The sequence below is a fragment of the Loxodonta africana genome, chromosome 14 (genome assembly GCF_030014295.1).
Source record: "Loxodonta africana isolate mLoxAfr1 chromosome 14, mLoxAfr1.hap2, whole genome shotgun sequence".
Taxonomy (NCBI): Eukaryota; Metazoa; Chordata; class Mammalia; order Proboscidea; family Elephantidae; genus Loxodonta; species Loxodonta africana.
Genome location: NC_087355.1, coordinates 6,462,686 through 6,482,598, shown reverse-complemented (window position 1 = coordinate 6,482,598; position 19,913 = coordinate 6,462,686). Strand labels below are relative to the sequence as shown.

The 19,913-nt window shown below is 39.7% G+C and overlaps 1 protein-coding gene across 7 annotated transcripts in view; it reads left to right on the top strand.

Moving 5' to 3' along the window:
* Positions 1-19,913, top strand: part of ATP6V1H (ATPase H+ transporting V1 subunit H) — a 132,024-nt gene that overhangs the window by 62,404 nt on the left and 49,707 nt on the right. For all 7 annotated transcript variants that reach the window (XR_010317760.1, XM_023545691.2, XM_010588309.3 and 4 more), the window contains 2 exons: positions 6,226-6,404; positions 9,224-9,349. Coding sequence is in view for 6 of the 7 variants with exons in the window: in XM_023545691.2 (XP_023401459.1) it covers positions 6,226-6,404; positions 9,224-9,349 (305 nt within the window). In the remaining variant the exon portion in view is untranslated. The remainder of the gene's footprint in view (positions 1-6,225; positions 6,405-9,223; positions 9,350-19,913) is intronic.

Below are 19,913 nucleotides of genomic sequence, written 5' to 3'. Positions count from 1 at the left end.
AGTATAGGTCCAGATTGAGATTCTTCGTTTTTCTTCTGACTAGATTTGGAAACTCTCTAGATTGACTAGCTACTTTCTTTATGGAAATTTGAGAATTAGGACAGCATAAACCAAACCAAACTCTTTGCTGTTGAGTTGATTCCAACTTATAGTGACCCTATAGGACAGGATAGAACTGCCCCATAGAGTTTCCAAGTGGTGTCTGGTAGATTTGAACTGCCGACCTTTTGCTTAGCCGTAGTTCTTAACCACTACATCTCCAGGGTTTCCATATCTCTTTCCTAATTTTCCTTTTAGTGTGGAGCAGTAGAAAGAATGTGGCCTCCGAAGTGGATAGACCTAGGTGTGATTTATAGCACCTAATTGTTTAAATGCTGGGAGAGTTGCTTAAACTGTCATAGCTGGTTTCTCCATTGATTAAAGGTGGTGGTGGTGGTTGTCGTTGTTGCCTTGGAGTCAGTTCTAACTCATGGCCACCCCATATGTGTCAGAGTAGAACTGTGCTCCATGGGGTTGTCAGGGCTGTGACCTCTTGGAAGCAGATTGCCAGGCCCATCTTCCAGGTGCGTCTGGGTAAACTCGAACTGCCAACCTATTGGCCAGTATTTGAGCCCTTAACCATTTGTGCCACCCAGGGATAAAGATGGTTAATAATTCTTAATTTAATTCAAGATTCGGTGAGGATTAAATGAACTAACAGTGAAATGCCTGCAGGAGTAAAATACACTATGTATTTTTTCCCCTGCCTTTTTTCTCCATAAAATCATAAAATAATAGCAGTTTGCCTCTTTAAATCTCCCACCTCTTAAGTTGGATTCTTGCTGAATTTCTCTTGAACCTAGGCAAGGATCCAGTGCTGTTCCACTTGATTTAGAAGAGGCAGCTTGAATATTTTATTAGTACTTAGCAAGATTTGCAATCTTGTTTAAACTGTATTTACAGTTTCAGTTTTTTACCCATAATTTATGGCATTTACTACAATGATTTCTGGACTTCTATTTGTAATTTTGGATTTCAGACTATTTAAATATGCCCAATTTATTTGCAGAAATTTTCATGTCCAGTTTTTTTTTTTTTTTTACTATCCTGTGCTAAATTGGAATAATGTAGTCAATATGTGAATATGCTGAGTGTTGACAGAAAGCCTCCATTTTCTCCCTTCTTTTAAATCATAAGAATGTCTTTAGATGTCTACAACTTTGATGTCTGCAGCTTAGCTAAAATTGAGCCGTTAGCGAAGACATAATAAACCATTCAAATTTAGGTCATCAAACAGGTCAACAAAAGTTTTTTTGTTTTTTTTTTTTCTTTAGTGTGTATGTCAGTCTTAAATTTCTATAACCTTTTAAAAAGGTTTGACTGATGAGGCTATTTGAGAATGGTCTCGTTTTTTCCCACATCCTGAAACTCAGGAAGGAAATTTTCGTGACTTTAGGAAGCTTGCTGAGCTGCTGTGAGCTGAACAAATCTACCAGCCGATAATTTTTTTTTTTTTTTCCTGTTTGAACTTTATTTTTGAAGATGTCAATCTCAGTTATTCATAGCAGCTGCTGAACTCTAGGTCTCTGCAGTCGTTGCTGTTGGTTAAATTGATTTGTCGATGTTTAGCTCCTAAAATAAACTAGAATGTTTTGAGGCTGTGACTGAGAAAGGTATTAAAGACCATTTTTGTTGTCTGGATTTTTACATCTGTTGGGAGTTTTATTTCTCTTTTTGGCTTTGTTTAGTCAAAAAAAACAAAAACAAAAACCCATTGCCATCAAGTTGATTCCGACTCATAGTGACCCTGCAGGACAGAGTAGAACTGCCGCATTGGGTTTCCAAGGAGTGCCTGGTGGATTCTAACTGCTGACCTTTTGGTTAGCAGCCATAGCACTTGAGCACTACACCACCAAGGTTTCCCTGTTTAGTCAAGAGCCTACGTAATATGTTAGATAATAAGGTAAATGATATTTTTACAACTGTATAATTTTCAGCAGAAAGTTTTAAGAAAAATTGCTACTAAATTGAGTTGATCATGTTTTATTCACAGATGTACACATATATGCACCCACAGACCCAGACCTGCACACGCACATACTCACAGCCTCCTCCTGTGCAAGTAGTTGATAACCATCACTTAGCGATGGCTAGGGCCAGCTCTTGTTTAGTGTCCTGGGGACTGCTTTGCCCACTGTTTTATATGGAAGTATTGCCACCAAGAAAGTTTATTCCCAGGTCTGTCCCTCATTCCCTATTTTAGGACTTCTGCCCAGACCTCTCTTTGATTAACCTCTATCTTGATTATTAGATACCAGGTTTGGATGAGGTGTAGCAAGACAGACATATTTATTCTAAGGGTGAGTCCTTTAATACATTGCTGTTTTACCGCGTAGTTTGCAGTGCACTGCATGCAGTGAGCTGTTTGTTAGCTGCCTGCAACAGACAAGTACAGAAATCAGGAATGAGCACTTAGAAACTTAGAGGAATGTAACAGAATAATGCTGTGTCTGCTGAATTTAATAACAAATCTGAGCTTGTATTTTGCATGTCTTTAAATTCATTTTTCTAGTAAGTAATATTTATTATATTTTATAAAAGTACTCGTTCATGACTGATTGGAAATTAACAAAACAAAACTGGTCACAGATGATATGAGAGCCCTGCAGTCCAATTTTGATGAAGGAAAGATCTGAATTGTCACTTGATTCTGTCTGCTCTGAGTGAATTCATATTTCCTCTACTCCATTGATGTGCTTAAGGCCAAATGATATTTAAATTGGCTTGGGGTGAAGATTCCACTTAGATTTACGGTCTTTCAGAGCCTACATCACCTACAGGTTATCTAGGCTTGCTTCTGGCAGAGTCAGTTTCTTAAGTACTTCTCATCACCTGTTCATTCCTTCTTTTCATTCTTTATAATGAGATGGAGAGAAGAAATTAAGGTAAACTAAGATGAAATTAAGGCATGTTTTGAAGGAAAAATAGATAAAGCTCAAGGATTGATTTGATACAGGATTGGCGGGAAGGGGGCGGGGGCCAAAGGTGATTAAGCTCTGAGGTGCCAGGATCTTGGAGAGTTGAGTGAGGTTTTGGTTTTAGAATACCACAGGGCTGGTCTATATTATTTTGAATGTGTTGAGGTTATAGCTGAAACTGTTAGTTATGATATACCTTAAATATGAAATTTAATTCTCCAAGTGGCAGAAATATAGTGAAAATAACATCCATATGAACAAAACAGCTTTGATATGTTTCCAAAGTTACAATAGATAGTAGTAGGAAAAGTAACTAGAACTTGGAAAAGGGGAAATTTAGTAGAAGAACAAGCAAAATCTCACATAAGAAGGAAAGAGTTTCATAAAGGGAGATTATTAGAATTTAGGGCTACCCCCAGTTTAAGGAACCCTGGTGATGTAGTGGTTAAGTGCTACGGCTGCTAACCAAAAGGTCAGCAGTGTAAATCCACCAGGCGCTCCTTGGAAACTCTATGGGGCAGTTCTACTCTGTCCTATAGGGCCACTATGAGTCGGAATCGACTCGACAGCAGTGGGTTTGTTTTACAGTTTAAGGATTGAGAAAAGAGTTTGTCTAGTAGGAAACCGCTGCTATTCATAAGGTTTTCAGTGGCTAATGCTTTTCAGAAGTAGACTGCAACAGGATTGTATCCTTTCACCATACCTATTCAGTCTGTATGCTGAGCAAATAGTACGAGAAGCTGGACTATATGAAGAAGAACGGGATTGGAGGAAGACTCATTAACAACCTGCGTTATGCAGATGACACAACCTTGCTTGCTGAAAGTGAAGAGGACTTGAAGCACTTACTGATGAAGATCAAAGACCACAGCCTTCAGTACGGATTGCACCTCAATATAAGGAAAACAAAAATTCTCACAACCTGACCAGTAAACAACATCATGAAAAATGCAGAAAAGACTGAGATTTTCAAGGATTTCATTTTACTTAGATCCACAATCAACACTCGTGGAAGCAGCAGTCAGGAAATCAAAAGATGCAAATCAGCTGCAAAAGACTTCTTTAAAGTGTTGAAGAGCAAAGGTGTCACCTTGAAGACTAAGGTGCACCTGACCCAAGCCATGGTATTTTCAGTCGCATCATATGCATGTCAAAGCTGGACAATGAATAAGGAAGACTGAAAAAGAATTGACGCCTTTGAATGGTGGTGTTGGCGAAGAATATTAAATATACCATGGACTGCCAAAAGAAGGAACAAATCTGTCTTAAAAGTAGTACAACCAGAATGCTCCTTAGAAGCAAGGATGGCGAGACTGCGTCATACATACTTTGGACATGTTGTCAGGAGGGATGAGTCCCTGGAGAAGGACATCATGCTTGGCAAAGTACAGGGTTAGTGAAAAAGAGGAAGACCCTCAACAAGGTGGATTGACACAGTGGCTGCAACAATGAGCTTAAGCATGACAACAATTGTAAGGATGGCACAGGACCGGGCAGTGTTCTGTTGTGCATAGGGTCACTATGAGTTGGAACCGACTTGACGGCACCTAACAACAACAGTAGGAAACCATAGGTGTCCTGAAAGAATGGTTTGTAGTAGTCATAGACAGGAGCTACGAATTAGGAAGGAATTAAAAATAATGTCTGATGTCTAGGAATACCCTGGTAGCGTGGTGGTTAAGAGCTACACCTGCTGACCAAAAGGTCAGCAGTTCACATCCATCAGGCGCTCCTTGGAAACCCTATGGGGCAGTTCTGCTCTGTCCTGTAGGGTCTCTATGAGCTGGAATTGACTTGACAGCAGTGGGTTTGGTTTTTTGCATTTTTTATGATGTCTAGTATGGACCTATTGACAAGAATCTCACAGTTTAGTAGCGGAGACAAGCATGTAAAAGTATTAGTATCTTTCATTGCGATTTATTTTTTGACCCATGGATTATATACAAGTGTTGTTTAATTTCTAAATACTTTAAGATTTTTCTAGACAACTGGTTTCTAATTGAATTCCATTGTGGCCAGAGAACATAGGATTTCAGTCCTTTGAAATTTGAGACTGTTTCATGATTCAGCTTATGGTCTGTCATGGTGAATGTAACATGTTGTGTAGTTATTTTCTGCAATAGAAGGATTTGTCTGGTAGGATATCAGTCTGTCAGACCCGAAATGAAAGTTCATGTTACAGTTTTGAAATAATTCTAGAAAGAAGTAATTTAGTTATGCTGTTGCTGCTGTACTCATGATCTATTTATGATAAAAGAATTGCAAGTAATCTGTGATATTTATTCATAAAAGCACTGAGGAAAAAGATTAGTTTCTCAAATATTTTATTGACTCAACTAGAGCTGGATATTGAGCTAAGCCCTAAAAAGTGGTATAAAAATAAATAAGGCATACTCACTAATCTCAAGGTACTTAAGATCTGTTGGAAGTGTAGAGGGAAGAATGGTGGGCATCGATCTCACTAACTTCCAAGTGCCAACGTAAATCTCTTTCTGCATTTAGAGTAATTGGGGTATAACTAGCTTGCAAAAATAAAGAAATTTCAAGTTTTGGCATAGCAGATTTGGAGTTACTAGTTCGTACAGGATTTTTTTTTTGGCATTTGACAGGTCTTTACCAGCTTAGTGAAGGTGGGTTTCTCAAGAGCAGGGGTCATGTCTGGTTTGCTCTTGTCCCTACGGCTTAGGGTGATCTTGCTCAGAAATATTGGTTAATTCAGTGAACAGTTTATAAACCTTGAATTCCTTTGCTGTCTTTATAAGTACTCTTAAAAATAGAAAATCACAGAAGACTAGGGATTGTCTGAATGTCACAGAATTTTTCTGATAATTGTTTTAATTAAGAAGAGTTTTTTATTGCTGTCTTTTGTGCACTTACAGTTTGATTGGAGTTGAAAGTGATTGGCTTGAAAGTAGAGAGAAAGTTGAAGAAACTTATTCTAAGTGCTGTAGGGGCCAAAATTTGGAGAGTTCACCACTGTATACTCAGAAGGGTCCTGAGAAAGTCATAATGGAGTTAGTTGTAAACACGTTCAGTGTTTTGAGGCCCTCATAGGTCACTAATGAGAAATGTTTAATAAGACATATTGATCTGGGAACAGAAGGTCAGGGAAGATAGTAAGGATTTGCGGTGTAGAGTCATCTACTTAAACGGTAATAGTTAAACCCGAGAACAGAAGGACGTGAGGGGGCATAAAAAGAAGTGCAGAGGTCTGAGAACGTTGTGTAATATATTATGCTGTTTCTCACGATCTCATTGTCTAACCCAGAATTTTTTAGAAAAATCAACCGAAAGAGAAACTCGCCAAGAATATGCTCTGGCTATGATTCAGTGCAAAGTACTGAAACAGCTGGAGAACTTGGAACAGCAGAAGTATGATGATGAAGATATCAGTGAAGATATAAAATTTCTTTTGGAAAAACTCGGTGAGAGTGTCCAGGATCTTAGGTATGTATGATTTTCTTTAATTCTTATAGGCTGGACCCATTAGGCCTTGTTTGATTGCATAGTATTTTAAGAAAATCTGGAAACCCTGGTGGTGTAGTGGTTAAGTGCTACGGCTGCTAAGGGTTGGCAGTTCAAATCCACCAGGCGCTCCTTGGAAACTATACGGGGCAATTCTACTCTGTCCTATAGGGTCGCTATGAGTTGGAATCAACTCGATGGCACTGGGTTTGGTTTGGTTTTGGTTTTAAGAAAATCTGAGTTTGTTACCATCTTTAAAAATTAAAGGATTTCATTAAAATGTTATGCCTTTTATTAAAAATTGGAAAATCTAGAAAAACTGGCTCATCATTCTTACTCGGCAACAGTTGGTTAGAGGTGTGCATTCTCTTCAGGGGAGATCCCCACTGCTCTCTGATGTCTGAAATCTGACCAGCTCTACTCAGGATGACAGCCTGACCCTGGAACCACTTGCGAGTCTACCCTTGAGTTAGAGCCTTCTTAAAACAGCAGTGGTTGTTAAATTATGGAGGAGGTTTGCCTCTACGTGGAGAGGTTCCCCCCCCCCCCCCGCCCTTTTGAAGGTCCTGTTACATCATTGGAAACCCTAGTGGCATAGTGGTTAAGTGCTACAGCTGCTAACCAAGAAGTCAGCACTTTGAATCCACCAGGCGCTCTTTGGAAACTCTGTCGGGCAGTTCTACTGTGTCCTGTAGGTTGGCTTTGAGTTGGAATCAACTCAACAGCAGTGGGTTTGGTTTTTTTTTTTTTTTGCATCATTTCATTTTTTATATTAAAAAATCTTGCAAATAAACCCTTATACAGTACAGAGGTGTCTACAGTGAAAAATAAGAGCCTTCCCATCATTTCCTCCTCCTAGTCCCATTCTCCCTCTAGTTTCTTGTGTTCCTTCCACATAAACCTCCACCCCCCCCCCACCCCCATGGAGTTATGCGTAGTCTTCTGGCCCTTGTTCTTTTTCTGTTTAATAATGTCTTGATGATCTTTCCTGTTAATACAGTTATCTTTCATTTTTAACCAGTCAGCATATTTTTAGGAGTTTTACTCTCTGAAGACAAATAACTTCCCTGTAGGTAGGTAGGTTGAGTTTGGGAGAAAGACAGGCTTGGGCTTGAATTGTTTGGCTACTTTCTAGATCTGTGACCTTGAACATGTTTCTTCTTTAAGTCTCAGTTTTCTTTCTGGTAGAATAGCAGTAAAAATGCTAACTTCACAGAATTTGTTGTAAGGCTTTAAAAAAAAAAAAAAAAAAAGGCTTTAGGTACCCAGAAAATGCCCCAGGGGTAGTATATGCCCTAGAAATGTGTCCAACAGATAGTTTAATTTGGTGCATAATCCCAAGGCCCAAAAGATTTCATAGAAATGCAGCGTATTACCTATATTGGTGACTTGTAATGGGTTTTGTAGATTTTTATGTCATTCTAAAATTTTAAAATATGGGTAAGTTGATCATAATATAATAGCCTGGCAATAGGCTTTCACAGTTATAAGTTCTGTTATTATGTTTATTTTTAAAATATGTGATAAGTTCCTCTATAATAATTGTTTAAGGCCTGTTTTTTTAAAAAACTAAGATTAGTCATAGTTAGTTTTGAAAATAATTTAATTCATGCCTCCTTGTTAGCCAAGTATTATCATTGATTTTTTTCACCTTGAATTTGATCATTTGGAAAGTATTTTTATTTACATAATGTGAGTGATGGGTGCAGTTGAAAGAGATTTGTCTCTGATCTGACAGTTAAAGATTTAGGATACTAATGTTAAAAAATACTAAAGTACTTATACTAACTGGTCTTATGTTAAAAGCACATTAATATTTTTTCAAAGGGATATTTTCTGGTCAATTTAACTAGTAAATACTGGTTACACCAGATTGTGAGTCTTAATATTTAAATGGCTACGTCTTTTTTTTTTTTTTTAACTGAAATGAAGACCAAGCATTTCCTTTCGCTGAGTCTTTATACTGGTTGATCACATTTAAAATTTTTATATTATGACGTTTTGAATAATAAATTGTTAGTCTAAGCACAGTGAATGATTTTTTAAAGTACATTGCAGTTATATGTATAACTCCCCCCCCCACCCCCCGCGAAAACCAAACCCACTGCTGTAGATTCTGACTCATAGCGACCCTATAGAACAGAGTAGAAGTGCCCTGTAGGGTTTCCAAGGAGCAGCTGATGGATTCAAACTGCTGACCTTTTGGTTAGCAGCCAAGCTCTTAACCACTACGCCACCAGGGCTCCTGACTTCTAATAGATGAATTCAGTTGATGAATAACCTCTCCATTTTGATAATCATATTGTAAAATATTGAACTGATAGTTGGTGATTTTTCTTTTTTTGTGAGGTAGTAGTGTAGTTTTTTAAATAATGTAATAGTATTACAGGATATTATTTTATGTTGAAGTTCTACGCTTTTACATAAGTTTATATTAATATATCTAGTGGTCTGGCAGTTACAGTAATTCAGGTGTCCTAGTAGAAACTGTGTTAGATTATCAGATAGTTTTATTGACTGACATTTACGTATAAGGGTAAGGATTTTGAAAGCCAATGCTCATTTTAATATCTCGTACCAAGTGTTTAAATTTCAAAGGACTGTGGGTTCTTTTTGTATCTTAATAAAATTTTACATGATTTATTAAAAATTATTTAAACGTTCAGTAAACTTTTTAAAGTGGTAGTTTGTTATAGTACGAAGGATCACAATCTGGGTTATCAGTGAAGATGTTATATTTTGTTTAATTTTGAAGTAACTGTCTGATTTTTATAAACTTTGAATTCTTTAAACCTTTTCAGCTCGTTTGATGAATACAGTTCAGAACTGAAATCTGGAAGGTTGGAATGGAGTCCCGTGCACAAATCTGAGAAATTTTGGAGGGAGAATGCTGTGAGATTGAACGAGAAGAATTATGAGCTCTTGAAGTACGTTTTTATTCCATTTTATTTCCTTACACCTGTGCTTCCATATTCCCTAGTTTCAGGTATTCTCTGGTTTTAATTTGTATTTTCTTGTTGACTAGTGAGGTTAAGTACCTTTTCATATGTGTATTGACCATTTGATATCTTCTTTTCAGGCGAAAGTGCCTGTTCAAGTCTTTTTTTCATTTCGTAGAAGTTCTATATGTATTTCAAACGTGAGTTCTTTATCATATGTATCCATTGCAAATGTTTTCCCACATTCTGTTGCTTTCTGTTTTACTCTTTAATGGTGTCTTGGTTAACAGAAGCTCTAAATTTTAATGTAGTTCAATTTATAAGTCCTTTCCTTTATGGTTAATGCTTTCCTGTGTCCTGTTTAAGAAGGTCTTACCTACCCAAGGTCAAAAAGATATTTTTTTGTTATCTTCTAGAAACATTATTGCTTAACCTTTCACATACAGGTCTCTACTCCGTCTGGAATTGATTTGGGGATAAGGTATGAAGTAAGTGTCAAAATTCATTTTTTTCCCCCTCGCACGGATATCTAATTGACCCAGCACCATTTATTGAAAAGAACATTTTCCCCAGTGCTCCCGGGTTACTCTGTCATGGTAAGATGACCATGTGTGTGCAAGTGTCTCCCTCCATCCTTCCCTCCCTTTGTCCTTCCTGCCCTCCTTTTTTTTCCCTTCATTCTTTTCTTTCATCGAGATATAACTCACATACCATACAACTCACCCATTTAAAGTGTACAATTCAGTGGTTTTTAGTATATTCACAGGTATGTGCAGTCATCACCACAGTCAACTTTAGAACATTTTCATTCCCTTAACAAGGAACCTTATATCCTTTAGCTATCACCCTATTCCCCAGCCTCCCAGGCCTGAGCAACCACTAGTCTACTTTCTGTTTCTATGAATTTGCCTGCTCTGGACATTTCATGTTACTGGGAGTGTACAGTATTTGTCTTCTTGTGACTGACTTATCTCTCTCAGCATAATGTTTTCAAGGTTCTGATAAAGGTTGTAGCATGTATCAGAACTTCATTTTTCATTTCTCTTGGTATACACCTAGGTGTGGAATTATTAAATCATGCAACTCTGTGTTTAGCCATTTGAGGAGCTTTTAGACGGTTTTCCAAAGTGGCTGCACCATTTTACATTCCCACACCAGTGTATGAGGCTTCTGATTTCTCTATATCCTCACCAATATTTGTCATTATCTGACTTTTTAATCGTAGCAATCCTAGTGATTCTGAAGTAATATCTCATTGTAGTTTCAATTTGTGTTTTCCTGATGACTGGTGATGTTGAATGTATTTTGATATGATTGTTGGCCATTTGTCTATCTTTGACGAAATGGCTGTTCAGATTGTTGGCCCATTTTTTAATTGGGTTGTGTTCTTTTGTAATTTGGAGTGTCAGATTCATGAACATGTTATATCACTCCCTTCTTGCTGTTGTTTCATTTCTCGTTTTGTCCATTTTTTTGGGTTTATGCTTTTAAAAAGAAAAACATCCTTTGTCATTTGAATGAGGTAAGGAGCAAAGGTGCTCAGTGAATGAACGTGTGTTCGCTGGAGCCTCTTCAGGTAGACCTGCCTCTGTCGTTCAGATTTATTTTCTGTATGTTACTGAAAATGCTACGTTACTCTTATTTAAAGAAAGTGTCGCAAACCAAAGTGAATGGTTGAGGTGTTGGCAGCACTGATGATGGAAAATAGGTATGAATAGGGTAAGAGTGGTGGTTTTTTTTCAGCATTGTCTTGCCACTTTGAGTTTCTAATTTCAACAATAGCAAAAAAGAGCTCGAATAATGTTTTTCGAATCTATTCTTTGGAAAATTTGAATATGATGGGGAAAGCTTTTTACAGATTTATCACTGAAGCATTACATGTTATCTTTATAATGATACACTTAAAGGGCCTTATAAAATGTACGTTCTATTTTCTGGCATTGGGTTGTAATTTTTATGGCTCCTTGAAATTAAACCTTTACCTTTATATGAGCCTTTGTGATTTTTCTGAATAACCAGAATCAATAACATGTAGCATTTTAGTTTTCTGTTGAAGTGATGATGAGAATATTTGAAGGCACTGTTTGTAGTTTTTGTTCCTACCAATTTTCTGCATGAGGATGAGTGGTAGGAAGAGCATCCTCGTGCTGCTCTTCAAACTAGCTGGTAAAGTAGATGCAGATGAAATCTTTATTTGATTCTGCTGTTAAAAAAGCACAGTGCACACTAGCCTTCTTTTCATCTGTGGAGATGGCACTTATCTAAGGCTGTGACCTGTTTTCCAGGTAATTCCAAGCCTAGCAAGTATATGATATAAGCTCACTTTTTCTCTAGCATGTGTGAGTACAATAATATTCAGAAAATACCTTGTTGCTTTGTATGTTTAATTATGAAATAAATGTGAATTTGAGAAAAGGAATATTCTAACGTATATAACACCATGATGATGATAATTAAGAGAAAAGCAAAAGCTGAGGGAACAAACATGTTTATAAAGCTGAGGAAAAAAGTGAAAGAGAACAAGAGGACACTTGGTGAGCAATCAATTAAAATAATAATGTACATTCTCTTGGATTTAAACCGATACTCTCCAAGATTACATTTCTAGGAAATGTCAGAGGCTGAATTCACATTTAGGTCTAATTCCAAAGCTGTGATATGTTGCTGCCTTGATCCCATTAGAGAATTTGACAGAATCATGGCCTGTGGTTAATGTGGTGGGAGAGATTTGGATTATGATTGAGGGACCCACTATTGACGTAATGACTACTCACGGACAGCTTGGCAGGAGCTCTTTGCTACCACAGAAATCTCTTTTTTGGACCTGTTCTCTTGAACATTTTTATTGATGATTTGAATGTAGAACTAGAAAGCATGCTTCGCAAACTTCCAGAAGATACAAAGATGTTTTCATTATTGCATAAGACTAAATGGTCCTAAGGGATAAAAATACCATTGAGTAATTTCTGTCTTGTATAGGGGATTTGCCTAGGTCTCTGTGATTCCTTTCGGCTGTAACTGTCTTTGAGTCTAAGGCTGCGCTTTTCAAACTTGACTGGAGAGCTTATTAAAATTTAAAATGCAGGTTCTCAATCTGGCCTAGGGTGGAGCCTGAAGTTCAGCATTTCTAATGTCAGGGTGGTGCTGCTGGCTGGCAGACCCTATTTTGGGTAGCAGGGTGGTACAGTCTCCAGTGTTCTTACTGTGCCAGGGTTACCTGAACCTGTGTCTTTACAAAAGGTTATCTGTATACAGGACCATGCTGCATGTATTCATCTGTGGCTTGACTTTCTCACTTAGTATGGCTTGGAGATCTTTCCTCAGTCAATACACAGTCTTTTTTTTGTTATTATGGTAAGTGTATATGTATGTGTGTACGTATATATAACAAAATACCAGCCATCCCAACATTTTTTATGTGTACAATTCAGTGACATTAATTACATTGATCATGTTGTACAGCCATCACCACCATCCAGATTCTTCGATCGCCCTTAATGGAAGTTTAGAGTTCCCTAAGGAATGTCTGTCCTTTTCCCCCTCCTTCCTGCCCCTGTTAATCACTAATAAACTTTGGTGTCTATACATTTGCCTATTTTGAATACTTCATGTAGGTGGGATCATACAGTTTTTGTCCTTCTGTGACTAACTTGTTCACTCAGCATCTTTTCAGGGTCCATTCGTTTTGCGGCGTGGATCAGGACCCCATTCCTCTCTGTGGGTGACTGGTGCTCCGTTGCGTGTGGGAACACCACATTTCGCTCAGTCATTAATTTTGCAGCGTGGATCAGGACCCCGTTCCTCTCTGTGGGTGACTGGTGCTCCGTTGCTTGTGGGAACACCACATTTCGCTCAGTCATTAATTTTGCGGCGTGGATCAGGACCCCGTTCCTCTCTGTGAGTGACTGGTGCTCCATTGCGTGTGGGAACACCACATTGCGCTCAGCCACTAATTTGCTGGTGGACATTTGTTTTCACCTTCAAGTATTGTGAAAGGTGCTGCAGTGAACACTGGGGGTACAAGTGTCTGTGTTCCTGCTTTCAGTTTTTTTGGGCATGTACCCAAGTGTGGAATCCCTAGATAAGTTTTTTGAGGAACCACAGACTGTCTTGCACAGTGACTGCACCGTTTTACGTTCCCACCAGCGGTAGACGAGGATCTCAGTTTCTCCACATCCTCACCAACACCTGTTGTTTTCTCTTTTCCCAATCACAGTTATCCTAGTGGGTGGGAGGTGGTATCTCACTCCCAATCACAGTTATCCTAGTGGGTGGGAGGTGGTATCTCACTCCCAATCACAGTTATCCTAGTGGGTGGGAGGTGGTATCTCACTCCCAATCACAGTTATCCTAGTGGGTGGGAGGTGGTATCTCACTCCCAATCACAGTTATCCTAGTGGGTGGGAGGTGGTATCTCACTCCCAATCACAGTTATCCTAGTGGGTGGGAGGTGGTATCTCACTCCCAATCACAGTTATCCTAGTGGGTGGGAGGTGGTATCTCACTCCCAATCACAGTTATCCTAGTGGGTGGGAGGTGGTATCTCACTCCCAATCACAGTTGTCCTAGTGGGTGGGAGGTGGTATCTCACTCCCAATCACAGTTGTCCTAGTGGGTGGGAGGTGGTATCTCACTCCCAATCACAGTTGTCCTAGTGGGTGGGAGGTGGTATCTCACTCCCAATCACAGTTGTCCTAGTGGGTGGGAGGTGGTATCTCACTCCCAATCACAGTTATCCTAGTGGGTGGGAGGTGGTATCTCACTCCCAATCACAGTTATCCTAGTGGGTGGGAGGTGGTATCTCACTCCCAATCACAGTTATCCTAGTGGGTGGGAGGTGGTATCTCACTCCCAATCACAGTTATCCTAGTGGGTGGGAGGTGGTATCTCACTCCCAATCACAGTTACCCTAGTGGGTGGGAGGTGGTATCTCACTCCCAATCACAGTTATCCTAGTGGGTGGGAGGTGGTATCTCACTCCCAATCACAGTTGTCCTAGTGGGTGGGAGGTGGTATCTCACTCCCAATCACAGTTGTCCTAGTGGGTGGGAGGTGGTATCTCACTCCCAATCACAGTTGTCCTAGTGGGTGGGAGGTGGTATCTCACTCCCAATCACAGTTGTCCTAGTGGGTGGGAGGTGGTATCTCACTCCCAATCACAGTTGTCCTAGTGGGTGGGAGGTGGTATCTCACTCCCAATCACAGTTGTCCTAGTGGGTGGGAGGTGGTATCTCACTCCCAATCACAGTTGTCCTAGTGGGTGGGAGGTGGTATCTCACTCCCAATCACAGTTATCCTAGTGGGTGGGAGGTGGTATCTCACTCCCAATCACAGTTATCCTAGTGGGTGGGAGGTGGTATCTCACTCCCAATCACAGTTATCCTAGTGGGTGGGAGGTGGTATCTCACTCCCAATCACAGTTATCCTAGTGGGTGGGAGGTGGTATCTCACTCCCAATCACAGTTATCCTAGTGGGTGGGAGGTGGTATCTCACTCCCAATCACAGTTATCCTAGTGGGTGGGAGGTGGTATCTCACTCCCAATCACAGTTATCCTAGTGGGTGGGAGGTGGTATCTCACTCCCAATCACAGTTATCCTAGTGGGTGGGAGGTGGTATCTCACTCCCAATCACAGTTATCCTAGTGGGTGGGAGGTGGTATCTCACTCCCAATCACAGTTGTCCTAGTGGGTGGGAGGTGGTATCTCACTCCCAATCACAGTTGTCCTAGTGGGTGGGAGGTGGTATCTCACTCCCAATCACAGTTGTCCTAGTGGGTGGGAGGTGGTATCTCACTCCCAATCACAGTTGTCCTAGTGGGTGGGAGGTGGTATCTCACTCCCAATCACAGTTGTCCTAGTGGGTGGGAGGTGGTATCTCACTCCCAATCACAGTTATCCTAGTGGGTGGGAGGTGGTATCTCACTCCCAATCACAGTTATCCTAGTGGGTGGGAGGTGGTATCTCACTCCCAATCACAGTTATCCTAGTGGGTGGGAGGTGGTATCTCACTCCCAATCACAGTTATCCTAGTGGGTGGGAGGTGGTATCTCACTCCCAATCACAGTTATCCCAGTGGGTGGGAGGTGGTATCTCACTCCCAATCACAGTTGTCCCAGTGGGTGGGAGGTGGTATCTCACTCCCAATCACAGTTGTCCCAGTGGGTGGGAGGTGGTATCTCACTCCCAATCACAGTTGTCCCAGTGGGTGGGAGGTGGTATCTCACTCCCAATCACAGTTGTCCTAGTGGGTGGGAGGTGGTATCTCACTCCCAATCACAGTTGTCCTAGTGGGTGGGAGGTGGTATCTCACTCCCAATCACAGTTATCCTAGTGGGTGGGAGGTGGTATCTCACTCCCAATCACAGTTATCCTAGTGGGTGGGAGGTGGTATCTCACTCCCAATCACAGTTATCCTAGTGGGTGGGAGGTGGTATCTCACTCCCAATCACAGTTATCCTAGTGGGTGGGAGGTGGTATCTCACTCCCAATCACAGTTATCCTAGTGGGTGGGAGGTGGTATCTCACTCCCAATCATAGTTATCCTAGTGGGTGGGAGGTGGTATCTCACTCCCAATCATAGTTATCCCAGTGGGTGGGAGGTGGTATCTCACTCCCAATCATAGTTATCCCAGTGGGTGGGAGGTGGTATCTCACTCCCAATCATAGTTATCCCAGTGGATGGGAGGTGGTATCTCACTGCGGTTTTGATTTGCATTTCCCTAATGACTAATGATGTTGAGCATATTTTCATGTGCTTTTGGCCATTTGTATTTTTCTTTAGAGAAGTGTCTCTTCAGTTCCTTTGCTCATTTTTAGATTGGGTTGTTTGTCTTTTCGTTTTTAAGTTATAGGAGTTTTTTTTTTTTGTTGTTAATATATTCTGGATATTAAACCCTTATCAGATACACAATTTCCAAGAATTTTCTCCCAGTCTCTGGATTATCTCTTCACTTTGTTGATAAAGGCCTTTGATGAACAAAAGTTTTTAATTTTTATGAAGTCCCATTTATCTATTTTGTCTTTGGTTGCTTGTGTTTTCCATGTCATAGCTAAGAACCCATTGTTAAAAACTAAGTCCTGAAGCATTACCCCTATGTTTTTTTTTAAGAGTTTTATGGTTTTAGTTCTTACATTTAGGTCCTTGATCCATTTTGAGTTAATTTTTTTTCTGTCATGTGAGGGTGTAGGTCTAGTTTGCATGTAGAAATCCAGTTGTTCCAGAACCATATGTTAAAGAGACCGTTCTTTCACCATTGAATGGACTTAGCAGCCTTGTTGAAAATTCTGTCTAATAGAACTTTTGAATTATTAAAGGTAAAAACTGTCAGTTTTCTAAGACTTTTAAATATTCTAAGCCTTTTAAAATTCCTTTGCCACCCCAAGATTTAAAAAAATAATTTCCCATATTTTCTACAAATATTTTTATGTATTCTTTTCCTTTATGCCTGTTAGTAAATTATTTTCATATTTCTTCAGTTAGTTCTTGGCTCACTTCTTTTTAGACCAATTCCAAGATATTTTATAGATTTCTGTTTCTCTACTATATTTGCTGCTTGGTAATTATTGAAGTATTAGGAATTTAGTTTTTATATACTTGCGTTATACACAGCTATTTATTTTATTCATAGATTTGTGATTTTTGAAGTGATTTTCTTTGATTTTGTAGTAATCAGATTGAGTGGAAAGAGTGACAATATTCTTTCTATTTGTCATACCTCCTACTTCTCTTTCCTTACTGCATAGCTTAGGCCTCTAACATCTTGTTAGATTTTAGTAATCATAGTGTTTTTTTCTGAATTTGGCTTTGGGTTGCTAATAAATCTCTTTACAAGACTGAGGAAGTATCCACCTGGTTCTGGTGTACTGATGCCTTTTTTTTTTTTTCTTCCCAAAACAGCTGTTGAATTTTTAATTTTTTTTTTAGCTTTCGTTAATATAGTCCTATGTTCATCCCCCATCTACAAATGTACTGAATTACATTAAAATATATGTTACATTATTACATGAGGAAATGCTCATCGTTAGCCATTAGAGAAATGCAAATTAAAACTACAATGAGATACCATCTCATCCCAACAAGGCTAGCATTAATCCAAAAAACACAAAATAATACATGTTGGAGAGGTTGTGGAGAGACTGGAACACTTATACACTTCTGGGAGGAATGTAAAATGGTACAACCACTTTTGGAATTTTATTTGGTGCTTCCTTAAAAAGCAGAAATAGAAGTACCATGTGATCCAGCAATCCTACTCCTTGGAATATATCCTAGAGAAATAAGAGCTCTCACACGAATAGATACATGCACAACCATGTTCATTGAAGCACACTCTTCTCAATACCAAAAGGATGGAAACAACCTAGTTGCCCATTGATGGACAAATGGATAAACAAATTATGGTATATTCACACCTTGGAAAACTACGCAGTGATGAAGAACAATGATGAATCTGTGAAACGTAGCATGGGTGAATGTAGAAGGCATTATGCTGAGTGAAATTAGTCACAAAAGGGCAAATACAGTATGAGACCACTATTATAAGAACTCAAGAAAAGGTTTAAACAGAAGAAAACATTCTTTAAGGGTTACAAGGGTGAGGAGGGAGAGAGAGGGGTATTCACTAACTAGATAGTGGATAAGAATTATCTTAGGTGAAGGGAAGGACAATATACAATACAGGGGAAGTCAGCACCCTTGGACTAACCAAAAGCTAAGTAGTTTCCTGAATACAGCCAAACACTTTAAGGGACAGACTAGCAAGGGCAGTGGTCTGGGGACCATGGTTTCAGGGGATATCTAGGTCAATTGACATAAAGTTTATTAAGAAAATGTTCTGCATCCCACTTTGATGAGCGGTGTCTGGGGTCTTAAAAGCTAGGGACATGGCCATCTGAGATGCATCAATTGGTCCCAACACACCTGGAGCAAAGGAGAGTGAAGAACACCAGAGACACAAGGAAAATACTAGCCCAAGAGACAGAAAGGGCCACATAAACCAAAGACTCCATCAGCCTGTGCCCGGAAGAACTAGATGGTGCGTGGGTACCACCAGTGACAACCCTGACAGAACACAACAGAGAGTCCTTGACTGAGCAGGAGAAAAGTGAGGTGCAGAACTCAAATTCTAGTAGAAAGACCAGATTAATGGTCTGACTGAGACTGAAGGAACCCCAGGAGACATGGCCCCCAGACTCTCTGTTAACCCAGAACTAAAACCATTCCCGAAGCCAACTCTTCAGACAAAGATTAGACTGGACTATAAGACATAAAATGAAGAGTGTGCTCCGTATTTCAGGTGGATAACCTACACATGGGGCCAAATGGGCAGGTCCTGTCCAGAGGTGAGATGAAAAGGCAGAAAGGGACAGGAGCTGGTTGAATGGACACCGGAAGTCTGGGGTGGAAAGGAGGAGTGTGTTGTCAAATCACAGAGCAACTAGGGTCATATAACAATGTATGTATAAATTTGTGTGTGAGAAGCTAACGAGCTGTAAACTTGCACTTAAAGCACAATTAAATATATGTTTATATATAATACTTTAAAATATGTATTTTAATGTTGAACCATCCTAGCATTTCTACCTGAAAAATGACATTCTCTTAGTATACCTATACTTACAGAATGTCATTTTTCAGGTAGAAATGCTAGGATGGTTGGAGATTTGAGCCTACCCAGAGGTGCTTCAGAAGAAAACCCTGGCCATCTGTTTCCAAAAATCAGACGTTGAAACTCCTCTCCCTGTGGAGCACATTTCAAAATTGACTTGATGGCAACTGGTTTATTCCTAAGTCACTGGCATATTAGAAAGTACTTATATTTTAATATGTTAGTCTTCTACCTAGGCATTTCAAAAATTACTCATTCTGGTTGGTTATCACAGTTATGCTCTCCTTGTAGAATGGAGTGAGAAGTTTTCCTGTGCTCCTGAGTCTTTACGTAACACAGGAATGGTCTATTCCTTGTACTGTCCCCACTTGGAAGCATGAGGAAGGCAGTCCTTTTCCAGCTCTGTGGGTTCTGAGCCGCATAGCCCTCTTCCTCCACTCCCAAGGACGCACATACCTCGTGGGTAAATCCACCCTCTCCCTGGAGGTCCTCAGGAAAGGCATACATTTGTGGTTGTGGCTTTGGCTCACCAGAGGCAAGCGTTCTCTGCTGTTGATCCTTGGTTCCTGACCCGGAAGTACCCCTCAGGCTGCAGCATTAGCTTTACTCTGCTTGTATAGTTGCTCCTGAATACATATTGGGAGGGAAAGGAATTCAGAACTGTACATTTGGGCTGCCGTGTTCTCAGAAACATCCATCTCCTTTTATGGATTTAGTCTTATTTGTACAATATATATTCCAGTTTTTTGTGAGATTTGGGGCAAAGAGAGGGGAAATGTGTGTGCTCAGTGTTTAGTCACCCATCTTGATCAGAGAGTGCTGAAAGTAATTTGTTTCTAATAATAACAGAAGGTGTTAAAGTTCTAGAATGATGTATTTTTTAGAAATTAGTAAGGATTCACTGGTGGCCTTACATTAAAATAACTTTTCCATGCGATAGAGT